The sequence below is a fragment of the Oryx dammah genome, unplaced genomic scaffold (assembly GCF_014754425.2).
Source record: "Oryx dammah isolate SB20612 unplaced genomic scaffold, SCBI_Odam_1.1 HiC_scaffold_7, whole genome shotgun sequence".
In the NCBI taxonomy this organism is placed as follows: domain Eukaryota; kingdom Metazoa; phylum Chordata; class Mammalia; order Artiodactyla; family Bovidae; genus Oryx; species Oryx dammah.
Genome location: NW_024070191.1, coordinates 6,057,408 through 6,083,726, shown reverse-complemented (window position 1 = coordinate 6,083,726; position 26,319 = coordinate 6,057,408). Strand labels below are relative to the sequence as shown.

The 26,319-nt window shown below is 44.6% G+C and overlaps 2 protein-coding genes across 2 annotated transcripts; both read left to right on the top strand.

Moving 5' to 3' along the window:
• The first annotated feature begins 5,523 nt into the window (after positions 1-5,523).
• LOC120865589 (zinc finger protein 596-like) lies at positions 5,524-9,148 on the top strand. Its single transcript, XM_040242870.1, has 4 exons — positions 5,524-5,535; positions 5,659-5,781; positions 8,270-8,720; positions 8,787-9,148. The coding sequence occupies exons 1-4, from the start codon at positions 5,524-5,526 to the stop codon at positions 9,146-9,148; spliced, it is 948 nt and encodes a 315-aa protein (XP_040098804.1).
• Positions 9,149-18,796: 9,648 nt separating this feature from the next.
• On the top strand, positions 18,797-24,433 carry LOC120865587 (putative protein FAM90A5P). The gene is made up of 4 exons (XM_040242869.1): positions 18,797-18,850; positions 19,355-19,551; positions 19,970-20,075; positions 23,714-24,433. The coding sequence occupies exons 1-4, from the start codon at positions 18,797-18,799 to the stop codon at positions 24,431-24,433; spliced, it is 1,077 nt and encodes a 358-aa protein (XP_040098803.1).
• The last annotated feature ends 1,886 nt before the right edge of the window (positions 24,434-26,319 follow it).

The window sequence follows — 26,319 nt, the reverse complement described above, 5'->3', positions numbered from 1 at the left end:
CAAAAAAGTAAAGTCTGCCACTGTTTCCACTGTTTCCCCATCTAATTGCCATGAAGTGATGGAACCAGATGCCATGATCTTAGTTTTCTGAATGTTGAGCTTTAAGCCAACTTTTTCACTCTCCTCCTCAGCTGGCCGCATTCCTGCCATCCCCCCTGGCTGAGCTCACATGTGTGCTTGGACAGTGCTTGCTGACAGCTGAGGTGAAGCCACATTTCCAAGTGTGTGGATTTCTCCCTCATCTTTTCACTATATGTTTATCTTGAGATCACTTCCTAATAAATACCAGCACATGAAGCGCCAATCTCCTCTGCCCTCTGTTATCTAAAACTGTGATGAAAGTGATAAGATTCCAGGGAAAATCGGGCTCACAACAGAAGGAATCAGCTTCTGCTCAGGATGGAAATAACATGAAGACTGATGGCATCTCATGAGACTTGAAGTTTGATCGGACGTGAGCTTTGCTGCCAAGAATCATGTCTGTGAATTAATGGGGACAAAACACAAGATTGTTTGAGGTGGGGAGAAATGCTGATAAGCTCTACCCTCAGCCTGGATTAAAGAGGGTATGAGAGGGAAACCATTAGAAATAAAAGGAATCCAAATTGTTTGCTTATCTTTTTTTGTTTCATTTCAAATTTCAGGTTGGGTGATGTCATAACATATTTAAATGTCAAGAGGAGGGTTCAGAGAGAAGGAGCAGTTTAAAGTGTATATGGTTGATTTGCAACTCATATAACTCAATATCAAAAAAAAAAGTAATAATTGAGCAGAGGTCTGAACAGACATTTTACAAAGAAGTAATATGCCACAGGCACATGAAAAGATGCTCAACATTACTAATCAAAGAAATGGAAGTCCTATCCACAATGAGATTCCACCTCACACCTGTCACAGTTATCATCAGAATTCTATGGCTAGCAGGTATCGGCTAGAATATGGAGAGAAGGGAACCCTCTACATGTTGGTGGGAATGCTAATTGGTGTAGCCACTTTGGAGAACAGTATGGAGGTTCCTGAAAACAGAACTACCTTATGATCCAAAATTCCTTTCCTGGGTAAAATCTGAGGAAAGGAAAACACAAATTCAAATAGATTAATGCACCTCTCATTTTACACTAGTATTATTTACAACAGCCCAGATATGGAAGCACCTAAGTGTCCATCCACAGATGAACAGATAATACCCTCCAGGTCCATCCTTGTTTTTGCAAATGGTAAATTGCTTTCATTTTTATGACTGAGTAATATTGCATTGTATATTATGCCAAGTGAAATAATTCAAACAGAGAAATAAAAATATTATGTGTTATCACTTATATGTGTGAATCTAAACAAATACAATAAACAAAATCAAACAGAAAAAGACAGATACAGAATACAAACTAGTGGCTGCCATTCAGGAGGGGGAGGTGAGGGAGGCAAGATAGGGGTTGGGGATTAAGAAGAACAAACCTACATGTATAAAATAAATAAGCTACCAGTATATATTGTGGGTGTGAGAAATTGACCTTAAAGAAGGCTGAGTGCTGAATAAATTATGCTTTTGAATTGTGGTGCTAGAGAAGACTCTTGAGAGTCCCTTGGACAGCAGGGAGATCAAACCAGTCAAACCTACAGGAACTCAAAACTGAATATTCATTGGAAGGACTGATACTGAAGCTGAAGCTCCAATACTTTGGCCACCAATGCAAAAAAACTGACTCACTGGAAAAGATCCTGATACTTTTCCAATTGAGGGAAAGATTGAGAGCAGGAGAAGGGGACAACAGAGGGTGAGATGGTTAGACAGCATCAGTGACTCAATGGACATGAATTTGAGCAAATTTTGGAAGATAGTGGAGGACAGAGGAGCCTGCATGCTACAGTCTATAGGGTCTCAAAGAGTTGGACATAGCCTAGCAACTCAACAACAACAACATATTGCAAAACACAAGGAATACAGACGATATTTTACAATAACTTCAGTGGAGCATAATCTATAAAATACTGTATCAATGTTCTACACCTGAAGCAAATAAAATATTGTGCATCAACTATATTTTTAAAAACTAGATGAAAAGAGAGTGCACATGTTTTAAATCATAACATATATTTTGATGTGCCAGGAGAGAATAGGAAAAAAAAAAACAACAAATAAATTCCTGAGCTGAGATGAATGTAATTCCTTCCCTGCTATGTAGGAGATGGCATAAGTAATGAATGACCCCTACAGGGGTTCTTTAAATCTTGTGGTGGAAAGTGCCTATATCCAAAGTGATCTGTTTCATTTAGGAAATAGTTTACACATAATCTGATGAGTTTAAGGGAAAAAGATGATTCCATGGAGATTGAATGATAATGATGAAAGTTCAAAATACTCTTTTTTCAAAATTGAAGTATAGTGGATTTAACTTAATTTACTAGTTTCAGGCGAACTATTCTTTAATGAATATGGAAGATGGAACTAAAATGCATGAGACAACAGGACCACTAGGCATTGTATGAGGTATAACCAAAATGTCCCCAGAATCAATGAAATACTCACAGTGTCCTTTGGTTAATTTTTTTTTTTCCATTTGGGAACCAGGAATTTTAAGCTGAAAGAGCCATCACCACACCCATAAAATTTCCACGCAAATATTTAAATCAACGGTACACGACTCATGGAGGTGAAATAATTGACAATACTTCACTATGTAGGAACGTTTGTGTTCATTTCCTCACTAATTAATATTGGAGTGTAAAACTGTCTTCACATTTTCTTTGCACAGTTAATAGAGTCTTAACATATTCTTGAAAGTACTACGTAGCCAGTGCTTTAAGAGTCACGCTCAGCAGACCAGCAAGTTGAGTGTTGTCACTCAATTACTTATATTTCAAATGTTCATAATTCTTCATCTTGCATTTTATTTTTAATTCCATGTTTCTCCCAGAGAGGCCCAGCTTCACTTCCCCAGAATCCCAGGGTGTCTGATGCCCTGTTATTTGAAGACATTGAATGGTTCTCAGTTCAGCACTATATTGTGGTCTCTAATACAGTAATACATCCATCAGAAGTATTTATGGATGAAGAAGGAAATGATGGATTTTCTCAATGTCATTACATCTTTGCTCTTCAACACTGGGTGTGGGTTATAAATTCAAATTAGTTTAGAAACTCCAATCAAATTGAACAGGGTGTGGCTCACAGACTGCAACCCTATTAAGCTCAAGATCCAATAGGGTGGATCGTAGCCCCGATTGTGTTATAAACTGCTATTCAGGTATAAAAGAAAGTCAAACCGACAGAGGGATGCATTTGTTCAGAGAAGAAGCTGGACTGTTTGGGACCTTGAAGAAAGGGAAATCAGCTTCTTACTGTGGAGTCCTCAGAATCCACTTGACTTCACTGGCTCCTCCAATTTGGGGTTTTGGTGAGTCTTTGAAACTGAGATAGGAGTGTTTCATTCCCTTAAATGTTATAAGTCTTATCTGTCTCTAGACACTGGAGTCAAAGCAGCCTCTTATGGTTTCTGGATCATACTGTATCAACATTTTCTTTGCCTCTCTCATTTCTAAACTTTGTTCACGATCTTTTTCAACTCCAACATTCTTGTCTTGAATGTATTTTATATACCTAAACTAAGATTTTGTGATCTCCAATACAGTAACGCAGTTAAATTAATGCAGTTAAACAGCTAAATTTCACAACCTTGGTAGTGCCAGCCAGATTTCAGGTATTCTGTGTATGGCACTTTCTGTTCACACAGTACAGATACAGAGCATGACCTTCATCTTGAAAGGTTTTGCTGACCGTTGATCTACAACTATGCTTTTACTAATTTGCTTTTAAATACTTCATTTTCTGCTTTGCTGAAGTTTCTTTTATGGATTTCATCAAGTGATTGTCTTCATTTTATTTCTTACGTGTCTTGAGATGGATTTTTGTGTCAAAATAATTATCTCAAGATAAAATAAATATTTCCAAATATTTATTTTAATTCTTCCAAAAATTTAATATTAACCTCCTTTGATTCCTGTGACCTCTAAGCGGGACATCGCCAGGGTTGCTGAGGTTCTGTCTTTCTATTGTAGGAATGCCCTTTGGCATATTCCTGGGGTTTCATAGGAATTTACATATTCCTATTATCAATAGAAGAAGAAATTTAAGAATGAAAAAGAGCATTTCACTTCAGGCAGAAATTGAAGTCTAAACTAAAGGCAATCTATGCCTAGTCTTGATTGATTTTCCTGGAAAGTCTCTCCCAACGTGGGTTTCCCCAGTTTCAGATAATCTAATCACCAATCCAATCACGTTTCCTTGAGTGGATTTTTGGGTTTGTTCATTGTCCTGGACACTTGATTCCTTTTCACGGTGAGCAGACGCATGGATCCAGGACTTCATTTCTGATAGGAAAAGACACAGGCTTTCACTTTGATGGTGAAAGGAGAACGGGAGAGCAGAAACCAGAGAGCACATATATTCAGGGAGGTTTCTGTTTCAAGATAGATGAGATTGTGATGAGGGGATCGACTGAATATATAGAGAGGTTCTCCCCAAACTGGGCAATAATCATAAAGAGACATGTAACGAGGAGCTGCTTCTGATTGTTAATGTTAGAGGCTGTATTACAGGTAAAATCTGGGTGATCTTTGTTACCCTAAAGGTGTTTAGGGGAACACAAGACACAGACTGAGCAAAATTAAATGACAGCTGCTCCTTTCTCTAGTGTAACCCTGTCAGATATTAAAGATTTTGGAACCTCTGGGTGTCCATCGTAAATTGTTAAGTAAAGCAATTTCCTTCTAAACCTCCACATTTCTGACCATCCTTGACCAGGAGGATTGAGAGAGTCTAGGACAGTAAACTGTGACTCCTGGACTCCGGCTACTTTCTGGTGCAGGGGATGTTAAGGACGGGGCTGGCAGGGTGGGTGCTATGGTTCCTCCAAATGGAATAAGTGCTCAATCTAACTCCATCCTAAAAGAGGTCCTAGGGTAATTGATATCCACATCCATGGAGGACAGAACTAACCTCAGGGTTGAGGGAGAGCTGGAAGGCAATGTGTCTCCAGAGGTCTGCAGGGCTGTTGGAGAAGCACTGTGGGCGCATAAGGCAGGAGATGATCTGGGGACTTCCAGAGCGCTTACCTACAGCAGTAACCACTATCCACTCTGGCGAGAGTCAGGGTCCCCGAGGGCTGGAATCAGGGAGGACACAGCAATTCTGGGTGCCACAGGCTGATTAAAAAAGTCAATGCTTAGCACATTCTTATTTGCAGATTCTGACTTTCTGTGTTAGCAACCGCAGCTCTACCTCTTCACATGGGATCTGGGAGAGAAGGAGCTGCATAGTATTCCCTGGACACACCACTGGTTTCCGAGTGCTGGGCTGAGGCTACACCCAGGTGAAGGTTGGGGGCTTGAATTCAGGTGGGTGGGTCTGGAAGCACAGGAGTAAGATCTCATGGCTTCTTCTCCATCCTCAGGTTGGCCTGCCTAGTGCTTGATTGGCTGTAAGTGAGATCCCGAGAAAGGCTCCCAGTGACTGAGCTGTTGAGCATGGAGCCCCTGGTGAGTAGTGATGCTTCCCTCTCCTGAAGCTGCACCCAGTCCCCATGCTTCCTCAGCTCAGCCTCCCACTCTGGACAGCGGGAGGGCTGCTCTGTCTAAACCAGAATGTCCCTGATGTTTTAGGAATCGGTGACATTTGAAGATGTAGCCATTGACTTCACCCAGGAAGAGTGGAGCCTGCTAGACAAGTCCCAGAAAAACCTGTTCAGAAATGTGATGCTGGAAACTGTCACCCACCTGGTCTCTGTAGGTGAGTCTGTCAACAGGGATGTGCCTGCACCTGTGTCCATTCTGTTCATTCACTCACTGAACAAGCATTTACAACAGCTACCCTGTGTCCCACTCCAGCTGCTTCCTGATTCTCTGCTAGTCCTCCTAACTACTTAAAGGAAGACGTTCCTTTTCATGGCACTTTTCATTACCACACTGAAAGGTCACCTTTGCCAGGTTTCATGTCTTTATTGATACTTAGTCTCAACGTTCAGAACACTACTGGGGATTCAATGGACATTTTAATGCATAAATAAAAGGATCATATATTTTAAACTAATTCTTCTGTTCCAATCACTCCATGAAGGCTTGAGAGCAGTCCTATATATGACGTAATTTCGATTCTTCCTGTAAGGTGAATCACTCTGGATCCTGTTTGACAGAAATATTCAGCACACTGTAGAGTCTTTTAATCTTTCCCATTTGGAAAAGACAGGATTCTGTGGCCTCTCTCTGAACTGGCACAGGGGCATCAGCCCCTGGACAGCCTCACTGTTCTTGCTGCTGCTCTGGGTTTCCTCCCAGTCTGCTGAAGGACCGTCACTGTTCTGCCTGTTCAGGATGTTGTTACCTGCACTGACGTTCAGTTGTCTCTTTATTTTCCCCAGTACCTTACCCATGTTTTGAGCACAGCAAAGAGTGATTAGCCTAGACTCAAAATCCACACCTTTCTTTTCTTAAATCAAACAGGCTATCAGATCAGCAAATCAGAGGTGATTTCCCAGCTGGAACAAGGAAAAGAGCTGTGGCCTGAAGCAGCAGGAGGCCTCCAAGGTCAGAGTCCAGGTGAGCATCAGGGGCCTGAGCTTCAGGGCAAAACAGTCAGCCGGTATGTTAAGTCCTTGGAGACACCAGATGAAAGTCTGATGAAGGCAGGGATATATTCCAAAGTGGAAGTGAGGACATTGGGGCGTATTCCTCATGTTGTTATCATTCTGGGCCCCCATCATCACGATTCATATTCCTGATATTTTCTCTCCTTTAGGGAAAAAGGTGCTTGTGGACTATACCACACTTCAATTTTCACATAGTGATTTCTGTCCTGATCCTGCCACTTAAAGTTTTGTCTACCATTTTCTGACCCAATATCTCTTCACCACATTATGCTTTTATATTTTAAGCCTGGGCTTTTTTCTAATAGACACGACTTTTAAAGTATTTCTACTACATTGAGTATTTCTTTGTTATACACAGTTTCTCTGAGTACCAATTTTTGAAATATATTCACATGGACCTTTGTATTTGTCTACATTTTATTTCCCTATTGCCACTCTAAAATCTATACTTTTCACATTTCTTTAGGCAGTGAAAGACCCCTTAGACAACAAGAAATGATGTTCATGCAAAGTGTCTACAGGAAGCACACATCCCCTACCACGGCAATGGTAAGTTTCATGGGTGGGAACCCCAGTCATCCAAATGAAAGACCTGCAGTGAGATAAGTTGGTAATTGAGCTCAATTGCCTGTAAGTTGAGACTGAGCTCTTCTTGAGCAAATTTTTGGATACTCTGAAATTGGTTAAGAAGTTAACATGAGCTCAAAACCATAATGTAAGAGAGAAAAAGATACGTTGCACAAACATTTTTCACCTCCTAGTCTCTGGAACACACTGAAATCTTCAAAGTTAATCTGATATCTTGGATTCAGTTCAGTTCAGTTCAGTCGGATCTGACTCTGCAACCCCATGAATTGCAGCACGCCAGGCCTCCCTGTCCATCACCAACTCCCGCAGTTCACTCAGATTCACATCCATCGAGTCAGTGATGCCATCCAGCCATCTCATCCTCTGTCATCCCCTTCTCCTCCGGCCCCCAATCCCTCCCAGCATCAGAGTCTTTTCCAATGAGTCAACTCTTCACATTGATATGGCCAAAGTACTGGAGTTTCAGCTTTAGCATCATTTCTTCCAAAGAAATCCCAGGGCTGATCTCCTTCAGAATGGACTGGTTGGATCTCCTTGCAGTCCAAGGGACTCTCAAGAGTCTTCTCCAACACCACAGTTCAAAAGCATCAATTCTTCTGAGCTCAGCCTTCTTCACAGTCCAACTCTCACATCTATACATGACCACAGGAAAAACCATAGCCTTGCCTAGACAGACCTTAGTCGGCAACATAATGTCTCTGCTTTTGAATATGCTATCTAGGTTGGTCATAACTTTTCTTCCAAGGAGTAAGCGTCTTTTAATTTCATGGCTGCAATCACCATCTGCAGTGATTTTGGAGCCCCCAAAAATAAAGTCTGACACTGTTTCCACTGTTTCCCTATCTTGGATTGGGAAACTATAAAAGAGAATGTTCATGCTTGCAGGGAAATAACACAACATGTGTTTACAACTAACACTGGAGACATTTTAACTGGAGACTATTATGAGCTGATGTTCTAGGGGGAACATGTAGACAAATGAGTGTCTGCCTGGACATGGGGAAACCAGTAACAGCCTCATATCTCCTTTCCCCAAACAGGTTTCTCACCCGCAAGGGGATCCTGCTGGATGCACGGATTTGAGAGATGAAGTTCCTTCTAGATATTTCCCTCAACATTCATCAATTCACTTAAGAAGGAAACGTAATGTCAGCAAACGGTGTGGAAAATCACTTATTCAAGGGTCATTCCTTAATGCACAGGATCACATTCACAGTAGAGGCAAGTTGTGTGAATGTCCTCTGTGTAGGAAAGTTTTTAGCAGTTGCTTTAGTCTCAGACAACACAAGATGATTCACACTGGAGAGAAACCATACAAATGTGGTCTCTGTGGAAGTGGCTTTTTTCAAAGTTCTGACCTTAGAAACCACAATCGGGTCCACACTGGAGAGAAACCATTTAAATGTCACATGTGTGGGAAACTCTTTAGTCAAAGGTCCTACCTGAAACAACATGAGAAGACTCACACAGGAGAGAAGCCCTACAAATGTCGTCTGTGTGAGAAAAATTTTAATCAAATCTCTTACCTTAGAAAACACGAGAAAATCCATCCCAAAGAGAAGCACTATGAATGTCATCAGTGTGGGAAAACATTTAGCCAAAACTCTGGCCTGAGTCAGCACAAGAGAATCCACACTGGAGAGAAACCTCACGGGTGTCTTGTGTGTGGGAAGGCCTTCAGTCAGAGTTCTGAATTGACTCGGCACAAAAGGACCCACACAGGAGAGAAACCCTATAAATGTCAGCGGTGTGGGAATGCCTTCAGTCAATATACAAACCTGAGAAGGCATGAGAGAACACACACTGGTGAGCAGCCCTATGAGTGTCAGCTCTGTGGGAAGTGCTTTAGTCACGGCTCTTCCCTTAGACGACACGCGGGAACCCAGCACCAGAGAGAAAACCAGGAAGGCCCTCAGTAGACTTTCTCACCCGAGGTGACACATGAGGAGTGTGGGAGGAACAGAGCCATTGCGTTAGCATGTAAACTCACCAAGGTCATGCTCACTAAAGTAACTGTCTGCAATCAACGTGGAGGCTCCTTCAGGCATCGCACTCCCCGGTCCAGACAGGAACCACCTGTGGACACGGAGCCACATGTGCGCTGTCTCTGTGGCAAAGCCTTTAGTCACTGGCCCGACCTCAGGTAACTTAGCAGAACTCCCTCTGTAAATACAATATGGGTGTTTTCAGCAACAACTCCCAACTCTGAAGCCCCTGAGTACCTAGAGGTCATGAGCAGAGGATAAGCAACCCCTAGTTCTTTCATAATTAATTGTTCAACATGAGCCAACTCCATGAAGGAAACCAGTAGGATTGTAATCACTATTAACATTCAGCGGAGCCCCAGGCTTGATGTGCTCAAGAAACTCAATGAAAAAAATAAACAGTAAAACAAGAACAAAGGTGAAGATTCTTGAGAAATACTAAAGTATGTTGAGCAATACCAGGGCATACTTCTAAATAATTTATCCTAGCAAAGTGACTTCATGGAAGGTTCTGAGAAATTCTTTCTCCGTAGATCAACCATTCTGCTCCAGATGTGCTCAGTCTGTATGACACACCCTCGGTGTTGTGAAGGAAGGGAAGTCTTTGAGGACTTACTTCTCAGTCAACACAAAATTATCACATTGAGGATACAGCGATCCTAAAGTCACAGTGGAGCTACAGACAGATTTCATATCAGAAAAAATGACCCTGTGTAGGAGGGGAAGCTTGCCAAAGAAACCTGTCACACAATCAGGCTTCTCAGGTGGCTGAGTGGTGAAGAATCTGCCTGCAAGACAAGAGATGGGTTCAATCCCTGGTCTGGAAAGTTCCCCTGGAGAAGGAAATGGCAACCCACTCCAGTATTCTTGCCTAGAGAATCCCATGGACAAAAGAGCCTGGGGGTCTATGATCGATGGGTTCACAACTTAGCGACTACACCACAACAACCATAACAACAGACACACAATCAGGCAGATACCTTTTCATGAAAATGTGGCATGAAATGGAGCATGAAGAGACCTGGCAACATGGAATGTAGAGTTTTGTAAGAAATTAAAATGTGTGTATAGAATAATAATTGTTAATATTCAAACAATAAAGTCCATGGCTAAAGGAGCTCAGTGTTGCTGTCTGGTTTCTTTGGGCTCCTGTAAACACAGGGACGCAGGTCTGCACTCTGGGAAAGTGGGCAGAGACACACCCCCGCTCGCTGAGTCTCCCCTTTCCACTCATTCCAGCCCCCACCCCATCCACCCCTTCAGGCCCTGGGGGTGACACAGCTCTGATCTTCAGCTTCACTGGCGAGGTTTCCCAGAATGTCATGATCCTGCTCAGGCAAGGTCCTGGAGGAGTCTCAGAGACATCTGGTCCTACGTTATTTGAGCTGCTCAACCTATGTCTGCAGGCTTCCCAGATGGTGCTAGTGGTAAAGAACCTGACTGCCAATGCAGGATATATAAGAGACTCAGCTTCCATCCCTGGGTCGGGAAGATCCCCTGGAGGAGGGCATGGCAACCCATTTCAGTATTCTTGTCTAGAAAATCCCGCTGACAAAGTTTTGGGATTTGGGACTCTCTATCTTACTCAGCTGATTCCTGAAATTTGGACCCAGCCGTCTCACTAAACAGGAACCCCGCCTTGTTACCACCACATAAGCTCATGAAATAAATCTGCATGAATATAAAATGCCTAAAACTATCAGTCATCACACCAGCAGGTTTTTAAAATAATTAGCACAATGTCTTTTTCCAAATAAAATGTTGTCACAGAGCGAATCTCCCCTCTTGTCTGCAGGACTTGGAAAGTTATCCTTTCACACACATCTATATTGAACCCATATCTCCAGAGAGAGTCTTCCTGGATATCCACTCGGATGAGCTGTGTTCCTGTCCAAGCAGTACAATTCCCCAACCAAGGCCTGAGTCCACTCACAGAAACACACACAAGGATGGTACTGATCCATAATGACTTCTTTTAATTAAAAAAAATTTAATTTTGGCTCTGCTGGGCCTTCATTGCTGGGAGGGCTTTTTCTCCACCTGTGGCAAACAGGAACTTCTCTCTAATTGCAGCTTGCAGGCTTCTCATTGCAGTGGCTTCTCTTGCTGCAGCTCGGGCTGTAGGCTCCTGGACTCAGTAGTGGGGCTTCTGGGGCTCTAGGACACAGGCTCAACAGTGGGTACAGGCTCAACAGTGGGCACAGGTTCAACAGTGGGCACAGGGGCTTAGTTGCTCATGAGATCTTCCCAGAGCAGGGATCAAACCTGTGTCTCCCACCTTGGCGGAAGGATTCTTATCCATCACTGGTTTTTAAAATTTCCACAAGGAATTCTGGGGGCAGTCAAGATGGGAAAACGAGTCCTGGGTGAAGGTGATGAGCAACCAATTCTATTGTGTCTATTGTGACATGTATCATTCCGTGGGTACAAATGGCTCAACAAGGTCATGTGACCTTGGAACAGTATGAAGGTCAGTTTGCAAAGACAGCTTTCCACATGGACACTTCCTCAGCCTCCTTGAAAGCTTCATCTCATCTGGTGGAGTTTGTCCAGCACCCACTTTTCTGTGATTCTAGTTAACAGACAGGAGGAGTACAGCTGGATTTCAGGTTGGTTTGAAATAAATGTGGTGTTAGCTAAACCCCCAGATAAATAGGACAGCAGTCAAAATATGTAGTGTTGTGGCTTTAGACAATGGAGTAAAGATTCTTTAATTTTCTTTAATTTCATCTCTATGTTATACTGAGCTATCACTCAGTTATAATATTAGATGAGTTTTACGTTTACAAGTGGATTTCAGCTCCTGCATACCGTGCACCTGCTCAGCACCAACATGTTATCTTCCCTCCTTTACTCTCCGTGACTGTTACCCTTGGGCCCTCCTGCCTGCCAGTTCCCCCCTGTATCCACCACTCAGTTCTGTGTTTCTGTGTATGTGTTCTTGTGTCATTTGTTTAGTCCTTAATTTTTTTTCCCACTTGTTTTCTTTTTGTTTCTTGGTTTCTTCCTGCTTCACACATGAGTAGAGTCAATAGGTGTTTCTCTTCTCTTAATCTGTCTTCAGACACAGAGGGAACAAAGTTGATATATGACTTGGATTGGTCAGGAAAATCTTAACAAGGTCACACACCTTGGAGCAGTAACAAGTCAGCTAAGAAAGGGAACTTCCACCACGGACCCTCAGCTGCCTCCGAGGCTGCATCTCCTCCAGTGGACGGTGTCCAGCCCCCACCATTCTGAGCATCTACTGACAGATGGGAGGCACCCAGCTGGATTTCAGGTTGTTTGACTTTATTTGGTGTTCAGTGTATCCCACAGAGAAAAAAGACGTAGACAAAATATGTACACATATGGCTTTATGCACTGAGGCATGGATAATTTTTCATGCAATTATTCTTCTGCCCATGGAATTTTCCAGGCAAGAGTACTGGAGTGGGTTGTCATTTCCTTTTCCAGGGGATCTTCCCAACCCAGGGATCAAACCCGGGTCTCCCACATTGCAGACAGATGCTTTACTGTCTGAGCCATCACGGAGGCCCTTAATTATTTTTCTAGAGTATCATTCATTTGGTTACAATATTATATGTTTTATTTATATAAAATACATTTCAATTTCAGTATGCCATAAAACTGACCTGCACCAAAAACTTCAAAGTTTTTTTCTTTTACCATCCTATGGACATATTTCACGCAGCAGCCATTCCCCTGCTGGTACCCCCTGACATCCGTGGCTCTGTTCTGTGAATGTGTTTATTTGCATGTCATTTGCTGTCTTAATATATTTTTTTTACTTATTTGCTCTTTTTCCTTGTATTTAGTGTTCCGTATATGAATGAATTCATCAGGTATTTCTGTTTTCTAAAGGTATCTACAAGACATTATTAGATCAAAGGTGATATATAACCTTGATTGGATTAGGAAAAACCTCATCAAGGTCAGGTAACCTTGGGGACAAATCAAAGGCAGCAGGAAAAGGAAGTTATCCCACTGGCCCTCCTCAGTCACCTTCAAAGGTGCAGAGTGCCTAGCACCCAGCATTCTGGGCATCTACTGACAGGTAAGAGGCATGTGACTAAGGTTCAGGTTGATTTAAATTTGATGTTCAGTTTGTCTATCAGAGAAATGAGACAGTAGACAAAATAGGTACCAATGTAGTCTAGGCCATGGGCAGGAATATTTTTTTAATTTCATTATATTTGTAGGATATCATTCAGTGAAAATGTTAGCTCAGTTTTACGTGTACAAAAATATATTTCAGTTCCAGTAGAACTAGAATTGGTGAGCACCAACAACTTAGGTGTTTTTGTTACCATCCTGTGGACCCGTTTCACTTGTCGGCCGTCCCCTTGCCCCTATCCTCTGACATGCCCTGCTCTGCTCTGTGAGAATATTTGCTTTTGTGTCATTTGCTTTCCTTTCTTTTTGTGCTGACTTATTTGCTTTTGAAATTTGTGTTTCGTGTTCCACATGGAAGTGAATGCACAAGGTATTTCTCTTTTCTAAATGGGTCCTCGAGACACTGAGAGATACAGGGTGATTTCCGCTGTTCAGCCGCTCAGCTGTGTCTGATGCGTTGTGACCCCCTGGACTGTGGCCTACATAAGGTTGATTGGTTAAGAAAACCTCATCAAAAAAAAAAAAAAAAAAGGAAAGAAAACCTCATCAAGGCCATGTGACCTTAGGGGAGTATAAAGTCGGCGGGAAAGGGAAATTTCCCCTCTGACCCTCCTCAGCCACCCTGGAAGCTGCATCTCCTCGGCTGGAGTGTCCAGCACTCATGATTCTGAGCGTCTGCTGACAGACTGGAGGCTCACAGGTGAATATCAGGTTGTGTGGTTTAAAGTTGGTGTTTGGCTAGTCCCTCAGGGAAACGGGACAAGAGGAAAATCATGGAGTGATGGGGCTTTGGGCAGCTGGGGATCGATTCTCTAATTTCTTTGGAATTTTAATTGTTTTAAGTTTTGGAATTATCCCATCATAATTTTAGTGAAGTGTTAGGTGCATTGCATACATTTCAGCTTCTGTGAACCACACACCTTCTCAGCACCCAAAACTGCAGGTTTCCTCTGTGACTATCTGCTGCCCCATTTTCTTTGCGGCTCCTCTTCTGATTCCCTTCACTCAGGTCTGTGCATCTTTGTATTTGCCATCATGTCAGCCTTGTCTTCTTTAAAATTCTGTTTACTTCTTTTCTTTTTCTCTTTTGTGTTCCACACACGAGTGAAATTGTGAATAATTTCTCTTAACAAGTCTTCAGATGTCGTTAGACCAAAGGGAATAGCTGATGTCACTTGGCTAAGAAACTCTCGACGAGGTCATGTGACCTTGGAGCAGCCTCAGCTCAGCTGGGAAAGGGAAATTCCTTCTTGACTGGTCCTCAGCCACCATCAAAGCTGCATCTCCCTCAGTGAGGGCATTCTTCCCCCACCTCTCTGATCATCTCCTACAGAGAGGAGGAGCACAGCTGGAGTTTAGGATGGTTTGCTTTTTAAAGCTGGTGTTCAGCATATCGCTCAGAACAAAAGTCCATAGTAAACTTATGTAGTGATTTGGCCTGACAATAAGGGTAAGGTGTCTTGAACTTTATAATTTTATTTTTTGAATTGAGTAAACGTTGATGTTAATATTACATGTTTTACTTGTCCTTTTTTTTTTCAATTACAAAGCTAATTTTAAAACTTTGGGGTGAACCCCACAGGAATAAAAATGCTGGGAAAGGATAACCCCCTCACCCTCTGGGAGTGGCCGAAAGGGAGAGAGGCTACCTGGGAGGAAGGAGGCACAAAAGAGACCCGCTGCAGACTCAGAGCAAAGGGAACGCCATCGGTCCTGGGGCCTGGGAGCCCTGAGGCAGGAAACCCCAGAGTGGGGGCACTGGCTTCAGGCACACAGACAAGGGCAAGAGGGTTGCACACGAAGCCCCAAAGCTACTTGGCTTCCCCCTTCCCTTTTGCCTTTCTCAGCTTCTGCTGCATGATCTACGTGTCCCTCTGCTTGGGGGACAATCGCCCCGGGAGCTCAGTGCTTTCCCTTCACCAAGCGGCTCTGCCTTTTCTTATTCTTCTGGCGGGCAAGCTCCTGCTGGTCACCTGGCATCATGGGGACTGCAGTGACTCTGCTCTTTTGTACCTGATCACATTTCAGCATTTTGACCCTTATTCAGGCTCACCACCCAGATCTTCCTCTCTCACTGCCACTACACATTTGACCAGAGTCACTATCCTGCCTTCTCCCCTGAAGCTTCCTCCCTCAGTTCAGTTTAGTCACTCAGTCGTGTCTGACTCTCTGCGAACCCACGGACTGCAACAGGGCAGGCTTTCCTGTCCATCACCAACACCCGGAGTTTCCTAAAGCTCATGTCCATTGAGTCAGTGACACCATCCAACCATCTCATCCTCTGTCAACCCCTTATCCTCCCCTCTTCAATCTTTCCCAGCATCAGGGTCTTTTCCAGTGAGTCAGTTCTTTGCATCAGTGCCCAAAGTATTGGAGTTTCAGCTTCAACATCAGTCCTTCCATTGAATACTCAGGACTGATCTCCTTTAGGATGGACTGGTTGGATCTCCTTGCAGTCCAAGGGATTCTCAAGAGTTTTCTCCAGCACCAAAGTTCAAAAGCATCAATTCTTCAGCACTCAGTTTTCTTTATAGTCCAACTCTCATATCCATATATGACTACTGGAAAAACCATAGCTTTGACTAGATGGACTTTTGTTGGTAAAGTAATGTCTCTGCTTTTTAATATGCTGTCTAGGTTGGTCATAGCTTTTCTTCCAAGGAGCAAGAGGCTTTTAATTTCATTGCCGCACCCATCATCTGCAGAGAGTTTGGAGCCCAAGAAAATAAAGTCTGCCACTGTTTTCACTGTTTCCCCATCTATTTGCCATGAAGTGATGGGACCAGATGCCATGATCTTCGTTTTCTGAATGTTGACTTTTAAGCCAACTTTTTCACTCTCCCCTTTCACTTTCATCAAAAGGCTCTTTAGTTCTTCACTTTCTGCCATATGGGTGGTGTCATCTGCATATCTGAGGTTATTGATATTTCTCCCAGCAATCTTGATTCCAGCTTGTGCTTCATCCAGCCCAGCGTTTCTCATGGTGTACTCTGCATATAAGTTAAATAAGCAGGGTGACAATAGACAGCCTTGACGTACTCCTCTTCCTATTTGGAACCAGTCTGTTGTTCCATGTCCAGTTCTAACTGTTGCTTCCTGACCTGCATACAGATTTCTCAAGAGGCAGGTTAGGTCTGGTATTCCCATCTCTTTAAGAATATTCCAGAGTTTGTTGTGATCCACACAGTCAATGGCTTTGGCATAGTCAATAAAGCAGAAGTGGATGTTTTTCTGGAACTCTCTTGCTTTTATGATGAGCCAGTGGAAGTTGGAAGCTTCCTCCCTATTGTCTGCTAACTGTTCTGGGTTTCTGTGTGTTTGTCTTTGTTCTGGTTTGTTTATCAATTTGTTGATTTGTTACTTTTTTGTTTGCTCTCACTGTTCTACCCAGGAGTGAAGTCATTTTGTGTTTGCTTTCAGCCTCTGACTTAATTCATTAGCATCATAACAGTAACGTCTCTTCATGTTCTGGAAAATAATATCTCAACCTTTTTTCTTTTTTTTTTTTATGGCTGATTAGATTTCCACTGAATATGCATACTATTGAAAGCCAAAAACATTATTTGTTCACCCTTGGTTGAAACATGTATTTCACATTCAGTTCAGTTCAGTTCAGTTGCTCAGTCGTGTCCGACTCTTTGTGACCCCATGAATCCCAGCACGCCAAGTCTCCCTGTCCATCACCAACTCCCGGAGTTCACTCAGACTCATGCCCATCGAGTCCGTGATGCCATCCAGCCATCTCCTCCTCAGTCATCCCCTTCTCCTCCTGCCCCCAATCCCTCCCAGCATCAAGTCTTTTCCAATGAGTCAACTCTTCGCATGAGGTGGCCAAAGTACTGGAGCTTCAGCTTTAGCATCATTCCTTCCAAAGAAATCCCAGGGCTGATCTTCAGAATGGACTGGTTGGATCTCCTTGCAGTCCAAGGGACTCTCAAGAGTCTTCTCCAACACCACAGTTCAAAAGCATCAATTCTTAGCTAGGTACAAATGAGACGTTGAGGAAAAAACTTCCAGAAAACAGACCATCAGCCGTGAATCATCTAATCTAGTAGTGAAGTGAAGCCGCTCAGTTGTGTCCGACTCTGCATCCCCATAGACTGTAGCCCACCAGGCTCCTCCGTCCATGGGATTCTCCAGGCAGGAGTACTGGAGTGGGTTGCCATTTCCTTCTCCAGGGGATCTTCCTGACCCAGGGATCGAACCCGGGTCTCCCGCATTGGAGGCAGACATTTTAGCCTCTGAGCCACCAGGGAAGCCCATACTCTAATAGAGAGGAACATAATCTGAAGTTGATTTGTGCTTCAAAATTGCCTTCTCTGTTGTCAAATGGGAGAGTCCAGTTTTCAAAATTGATCACACTTATTTTTTATTTTCAAATGTCTATTCCTCAATATTTAGTGTAGCTTTCCCCTAGAACAAATATTTGTGTACATGTGGGGAGATCTTTTATCTCCTAGATTGTGATACATGTAACCCGAGTCTCTAAATTTAGTCTTCCGAGGATGCAAATCCAAATGCATGTTAGTCTGGGTCCTAATCTGTGTGTCAGTAATCAGGGGAGAATACAGAAATGTCTGAGCAGTTCAGTTCAGTTCAGTTGCTCAGTCATGTCTGACTCTTTGGGACCCCATGGACTGAAGCACACCAGGCTTCCCTGTCCATCATCAACTACGGGAGCTTACTCAAACTCATGTCCATCAAGTCGGTGATGCCATCCCACCATCTCATCCTCTGTCGTCCCCTTCTCCTCCCACCTTCAATCTCTCCCAGCATCTTTTCAAGTGAGTCAGTTCTTTGCATCAGTGACAGCTTCAGCATCAGTCCTTCCATTGAATATTCAGGACTGATCTCCTTTAGGATGGACTGGTTGGATCTCCTTGCAGTCCAAGAGACTCTCAAGAGTATTCTCCAACACCACAGTTCAAAAGCATCAATCCTTCACCATCCGCCTTTGTTTACAGTCAACTCTCACATCCATATATGACTACTGGAAAAACCATAGCCTTGAGTAGATGGACTTTGTCAGCATAGGAATGTCTCTGCTTTTTAATATGCTCTCTAGATTGGTCATAGCTTTTCTTCCAAGGAACAAGTGTCTTTTCATTTCATGGCTGCAGTCACCATCTGCAGTGATTTTGGAGCCCCAAAAAATAAAGTCTGTCACTGTTTCCCTATCCATTTACCATGATCTTAGTTTTCTGAATGTTGAATTTTAAGCCAACTTTTTCACTCTCTTCCACTTTCATCAAGAGGCTCTTTCGTTCTTCTTCACTTTCTGTGAAGAGAAAGATCTGGGCAGAAGTCAAATTGTCAGAAACCTGGTCGCGATATCATGATCCCCATTTAGGGTCCATAGGGCAGGGATGTCTCTGTGTCTCTGCATCAATATGACAGTTTTTTCTTTCTTTTCACAGAGGAAATCCAAAAATTAAGATTGAGAAGAATCTCCACTAGGTGTGGAAGATGGCTGGTCAGTATGGATGGCTGAGAGCCTGCCGACTCTTTCAAGACCAGAAAGTAAGGAAGCAAAACCCGGGACCTGGGAGGCAGACGGCTCCCCCACCACAGGAGAAAGACTCTATGGTGAGTGGAGGCTTGGACCCGCAGGGAATCTGTGGGTGGCATGGACTGCGGAGACGGTTTAGACCTGGAATATTCTGGGTCCATAACTCACTAGTACATTTGCATCCAAAGATAGCTGCCTCGACCTCCCTCCCCAGCAGCTTGGGCCACTCAGAGCCTGGGAGGAACCACCTGGGCTCCTCGGGGTTATGTCTGCCCTGGCTTCATCCAGATCTTTCAATGGGCTCTTACTGTTCACCTTACACCGCCAGCCTCTCCTCCTCTGATGCTCCTGACGAGGGCTTTGGGAACCACAATATTGTAAATACCTCAGCACGTGAGGAACCGCGTCCTTTCTCCAGAACCAGCATTCCACGCTCTCCATTGTCCTTGCATCCCCTCTGGACTCGTGCCTGTGCTTTCTGCTGACTCTCTGACCTGGTTCTCCTCCACCCACAGGTGAAGTGTAAGGACTGTGGAGCCTTTGGGCACACAGCAAGGAGCCTCAGGTGCCCCATGAAGCGCTGGCAAGGGGCGCTGGTCCCCCTGCCCTTGGGGTCCAGATTCGGTAAGGAGAACCTGGCGTGGAAGCTGCAGGACCCACCGACCTCAGGGACCCCTAACGCGGCTGAGAGAGAGGAGGAGGAAAGGCAGAGGTGAGCGGCGGGGAGGTGGGACCCAAGGTCGGGGCTGAAATCTGGAGGCGGTTCCTCTCCTTGTCGACACTGTGCTGAGCCATCTCTAGAAAGGACAGGGCAACTGGGGAGACAGAGACAGGAGCCACGTGCTCAGGGGCCACACTCGGGGGCTCACAGGAGGCCCTGAAGTCACTAAGGAGAGTGGGGAACACACACAGCTTTGCACCTGACCGGCCCCGAAGCCATAGAGACAGGCCTTCCTGGGAGACCCTGGAGGGGCCTCTGGAGTCGGGGAGGGACATGGGGGGTCTGCACAAAGGCAGAGGGCTTCAGGTCCGGTGTCACCCCAAACGAGGAAAGGGCTGGGCCACAGCACCGTCGGGCCCAATGGTGACAAGGACACTGGGTTTCTGACCTTGACCTGTTTGTGTTGCAGGACAGAGGAGCAGCAGAGGAAGCTCCTGCAGCGATTTCCCAGGAGGCCCCGCGCTCGGCAGCCGCAGAGCTGGAAGGAGGAGCCGGAGCCCGGCCTCTGCCTGAGGGTCAGTCTCTTGGGCGCCCCCTTTAATCGACTGGTCTCAGTCCTGTCTCTGGGAGGAAACCGGTCATGTTCTTTCCTGACCAGTGTCAGCATTTATCTTTCAGATGCCATTTTTCACGGTGCCTTTGATTTTGCATTGACTCACATGTGTGGCGAGAAGCTGGCAGGGACATGGAAGTGATTTTATCAGTAGCTTTCATCAGTTCAGTTCAGTTGTTCAGTCGTGTCTGACTCTTTGCGACCCCATGAATCGCAGCATGCCACGCCTCCCTGTCCATCACCAACTCCCGGAGTTCACTCAGACTCACGTCCATCGAGTCCGTGATGCCATCCAGCCATCTCCTCCTCGGTCGTCCCCTTCTTCTCCTGCCCCCAATCCCTCCCAGCATCAAGTCTTTTCCAATGAGTTAACTCTTCGCATGAGGTGGCCAAAGTACTGGAGCTTCAGCTTTAGCATCATTCCTTCCAAAGAAATCCAAGGGTTGATCTCCTCAGAATGGACTGGTTGGATCTCCTTGCAGTCCAAGGGACTCTCAAGAGTCTTCTCCAACACCATGGTTCAAAAGCATCAATTCTTTTGCACTCAGCTTTCTTCACAGTCCAACTCTCACATCCATACATGACTACAGGAAAAACCATAGCCTTGACTAGACGGACTTTAGTCGACAAAGTAATGTCTCTGCTTTTGAATATACTATCTAGGTTGGTCATAACTTTTCTTCCAAGGAGTAAGCATCTTTTAATTTCATGGCTGCAGTCACCATCTGCAGTGATTCTGGAGCCCAAAAAAATAAAGTCTGACACTGTTTCTACTGTTCCCCATCTATTTCCAATGAAGTGATGGGACCAGATGCCATGATCTTCGTTTTCTGAATGTTGAGCCAACTTTTTCACTCTCTTCTTTTACTTTCATCAAGAGGCTTTTTAGCTCCTCTTCACTTTCTGCCATAAGGGTGGTGTCATCTGCATATCTGAGGTTATTGATATTTCTCCCAGCAATCTTGATTCCAGCTTGTGTTTCTTCCAGTCCAGCATTTCTCATGATATACTCTGCATAGAAGTTAAATAAGCAGGGTGACAATATACAGCCTTGATGCACTCCTTTTCCTATTTGGAACCAGTCTGTTGTTCCATGTCCAGTTCTAACTGTTGCTTCCCGACCTGCATACAGATTTCTCAAGAGGCAGGTTAGGTGGTCTCGTATTCCCATCTCTTTCAGAATTTTCCATAGTTTATTGTGATCCACACAGTCAAAGGCTTTGGCATAGTCAATAAAGCAGAAATCGATGTTTTTCTGGAACGCTCTTGCTTTTTCCATGGTCCAGCAGATGTTGGCAATTTGATCTCTGGTTCCTCTGCCTTTTCTAAAACCAGTTTGAACATCAGGGAGTTCACAGTTCATGTATTGCTGAAGCCTGGCTTGGAGAATTTTGAGCATTACTTTACTAGCATGTGAGATGAGTGCAATTGTGAGGTAGTTTGAGCATTCTTTTGCATTGCCTTTCTTTGGAATTGGAATGAAAACTGACCTGTTCCAGTCCTGTGGCCACTGCTGAGTTTTCCAAATTTGCTGCCATATTGAGTGCAGCACTTTCACAGCATCATCTTTCAGGATTTGAAATAGCTCCACTGGAATTCCATCACCTCCACTAGCTTTGTTCATAGTGATGCTTTCTAAGGCCCCTTGACTTCACATTCCAAGATGTCTGGTTCTAGATTAGTGATCACATCATCATGATTATCTGGGTCATGAAGATCTTTTTTGTACAGTTCTTCCGTGTATTCTTGCCACCTCTTCTTAATATCTTCTGCTTCTGTTAGGTCCAGACCATTTCTGTCCTTTATCGAGCCCATCTTTGCATGAAATGTTCCCTTGGTATCTCTAATTTTCTTGAAGAGATCTCTAGTCTTTCCCATTCTGTTGTTTTCCTCTATTTCTTTGCATTGATTGCTGAAGAAGGCTTTCTTATCTCTTCTTGCTATTCTTTGGAACTCTGCATTCAGATGCTTATATCTTTCCTTTTCTCCTTTGCTTTTCGCCTCTCTTCTTTTCACAGCTGTTTGTAAGGCCTCCCCAGACAGCCATTTTGCTTTTTTGCATTTCTTTTCCATGGGGATGGTCTTCATCCCTGTCTCCTATACAATGTCAGGAACCTCATTCCATAGTTCATCAGGCACTCTATCAGATCTAGGCCCTTAAATCTATTTCTCACTTCCACTGTATAATCAGAAGGGATTTGATTTAGGTCATACTTGAATGGTCTAGCGGTTTTCCCTTCTTTCTTCAATTTAAGTCTGAATTTGGCAATAAGGAGTTCATGATCTGAGCCACAGTCAGCTCCCAGTCTTGTTTTTGTTGACTGTATAGAGCTTCTCCATCTTTGGCTGCAAAGAATATAATCAATCTGATTTCGGTGTTGACCATCTGGTAATGTCCATGTGTAGAGTCTTCTCTTGTGTTGTTGGAAGAGGGTGTTTGCTATGACCAGTTCATTTTCTTGGCAAAACTCTATTAGTCTTTGCCCTGCTTCATTCTGCATTCCAAGGCCAAATTTGCCTGTTACCCCAGGTGTTTCTTGACTTCCTACTTTTGCATTCCAGTCCCCTATAATGAAAAGGACATCATTTTGGGGTGTTAGTTCTAAAAGGTCTTGTAGGTCTTCATAAAACCGTTCAACTTCAGGTTCTTCAGCGTTACTGCTTGTGGCATAGACTTGGATTACCGTGATAATGAATGGTTTGCCTTGGAGACGAACAGAGATTATTCTGTTGTTTTTGAGATTGCATCCAAGTACTGCATTTCGGACTCTTTTGTTGACCATGATGGCTACTCCATTTCTTCTGAGGGATTCCTGCCCTCAGTAGTAGATATAATGGTCATCTGAGTTAAATTCATCCATTCCAGTCCATTTTAGTTCGCTGATTCCTAGAATGTTGACGTTCACTCTTGCCATCTCTTGTTTGACCACTTCCAATTTGCCTTGATTCATGGACCTGACATTCCAGGTTCCTATGCAATATTGCTCTTTACAGCATCGGATCTTGCTTCTATCACCAGTCACATCCATAACTGGGTATTGTTTTTGCTTTGGCTCCATCCCTTCATTCTTTCTGGAGTTATTTCTCCACTGATCTCCAGTAGCATATTGGGCACTTACTGACCTGGGGAGTTCCTTTTTCAGTATCCTATCATTTTGCCTTTTCATACTGTTCATGGGGTTCCCAAGGCAAGAATACTGAAGTGGCTTGCCATTCTGTTCTCCAGTGGACCACATTCAGTAGCTTCCATAGTCGAATCCTTTAAGTTAGAACAGGAATCTGTGAATTGTGATTCATCTTCCATGACCATGAAAACTCATTTTGCCATCAAGGCGCCTGCAAAACACCAAGCTGTGTACAGTCCTAAGAAGAGGGTATACCAAAAGCTTGCTTCCTCTTACTTAACGAGAGATATTTTTATAACATTTCCATTTACCTATTTGATCCATAAATGTATCAAGGTCATACTGTAATTTTCTTTTTTTATAAGCAAACCTGATGTTGACTATCTTATCATATAAAATTAATTCCTATGAGGTGTTTTATTGGAGGGAGAGGAGATTCTCACACCTGGCCTCTCTGTGTGGTCTTCTCTTACAGCACCCAAACATGCCCCTGCTTATCCACACATCCAAGAGGAAATCCGTCCAGGATCCAGATCACCCGAGAGGGTCACCCACCAGGAAAGATGATGTGAAATCCAGCCTCTCCGCAGTGCCTCTCATCGGCAAGAATTTGGTCCAGGCCTCCAAGGGCCTCATCGAGGCTCCAGGCAAGAGATGTGCTCAGAGCCCCACCGACCCCACTCTGACATGTGTGAACCCCCCAAAGAAACCTAGACTCAGCCTCATCCAGACCCCCCAGCAGAGCACTCCGACAGCAGATCTGGGGGTCTTCCTGAATCTCCCTCCTCCACCCAGCACAGCTGGACGTGGACCTAGAGTGGTCTTCCGTGCATCCAGGGAGACACCTGCCCAGGGGCAGCGCTTTGACCTCCAGCCTCCAGCGGACAGATCTCCCTCCAGGAGCGTGCCCGCCGTCCCCGCAGCCCACCCGCCGCCCATCATCATCCGCATTAGGGCCCAGCCTCTCAGGATGCGCTTCCTGAGAGATGCTGAAGGCTGCTGGAGCTGCCAGTATACGGCGCCCCCGTCTCTGCGGCCTGCGGAGCGACCAGCCCCTCCTGCTCAGAGCCTGTCCGTCGACCAGGCGCCTGAGGAACTCGCTGTCCCCGGGCCCCGGAGCATCCTCTACGATGACCTCCAGGTGTCCTCTTCCTCCGAAGAGAGTGACTGGGACGCAGACACCAGTGGCAACTGAGACTCGTCCTCCAGCGCCCGGTGCCCTGACTTGACTGTGACTCTGGCGGGTGGGCTGGGTGTTAGAGGGAGCGGCTGTTCCCAGTGAACCCGGACTCCCCACCCTGGTGGGCGAGACAGCAGTGGGACCGGACCACCCTGGGGACACACAGCTGCACACACTGCCCTGTCTCCTCATGGAATCCCAGTCTGTCCCATGGCACTTATGCAACCGAATGGCAAGCTGTCAACTTAAAACGATTATAAGTAATTGAGGCAAACTCTAGGAGTGACTTGTAACCATTGTGTAGACAGGAAGTGCTGGTAGTATCTGTATTTGATGGTAGTACCTGTAGTTGATGGTAGTATCTGTATTTGATGGTTGTAGCTGTATCTGAACATTTGGAACCTGACTAAAGGGCCTGACTCTGCTCTGCAGAAGGTCAGCAGTGCCTTGTCCTGAGATGAGACTCATGGACTCTCTGGAGTCTTTCACTGTAGATCATGGTGGGGGACCTTCCCATGGCTGTGTTTATTATGTTTTACTAGTGTTAGTTGCTCAGTCATATCTGACTCTTTGCAACCCCATGGACTGTAGCCGGCCATGCTCCACTGTCCATGGGGATTCTCCAGGGAAGAATACTGGAGTGGGTTGCCATGCCCTCCTCCAGGGGACCTTCCTGACCGGGGTATCAACCCTGAGTCTCCTGTGGCAGGAAGATTCTTTACCCTCTGAGCCACCAGGGGTGTTACTATAAAGCTTAATATAAATTTTTTCTATATTTATAGAATAAATAAGAAAAACTATACAATCATATCAAGAGATGTAGAAAGAGCATTTTGTGGCAGGCAGGCCCTGAACTCAGCCCTAGCAGGGCCTTCCTGTGCCCTAAATCAAATTTGCAAGTTCCTGCCTTCCTTTTTAATGATAATTTTGCTAGGATTGATATAATGTCTCTCAAAAATTTTATAAAATTTACCATAGAATAAACATTTTCTTTCAATTTTAATAAAGTTCTACCATATAAGACATGTTTTATGTGGTTTTTATCTCTAAACCTTGAAGAGGATCTGAATTTTATTTTTACTCAAGAGAGATTTTGTAATTGAGGGAAAGAGGAGCTTCAGGGGACCTTATTAAAAATACAGAATCAGGCCCTCCCAGACCCCCACACGTGCACATTGACAATGCACCATGTGAGTCTCGTGCGTAGAGAATATGATAAGCATTTGTACTGGTTTATTCTCACTCTGGCCACACTGGACTCAGTTGGTGAGTTGCAGTGTATACATACGCCCGAATCCTCCTTACAGGTAGAGCTCATTGTCTGTTCTGAGGCCTGGGCACTGGGCTTGCCACTGCTCTGAGGTCATCAAACGAGCAGCAGGGTTTGAGAAGCACTGGAGGTAGTGGGCAGAGATCACCCACCTCACCAGCTGCCTCTCTTCTCCAGCAGGAAAAGACTTGAGTAGGTCCAAGAACAGCCACTGAGCCGTGTGGAGAGGACTTCCTTGGAAGAGCAAACTGTGCTCCTTCCTTCCTACAGAGCAACGGTTGGGGGAATGTCTTCATTCTGCAGAGCCCAGCACCTCAAGGGCAGGGACCTGCTGGCTGAAGGCACAAGGGGATGAAACTGTCAGGGAGACGGCTGGCACACTGGGGCTGGGCCCAGACCTCCCCAAACTTCTGAGACTGTCTTTCTCTGTGACCTGGGTCACAGCCTATTCCTTTTACGCCCTTGTCTCAGGACCTAAATCCTCCTCATTACATTCTTAGATTCTCACAAAACAAAACATCATCTGATCTTCAACTTTGTCAATTCAAAGGCTCTGAATGGGCCTGAGAAATGCTCTATTTTATGGAATCCTCTGAGCATCACAGGAGTAGAGAGGAGTCTGTCACAGAAG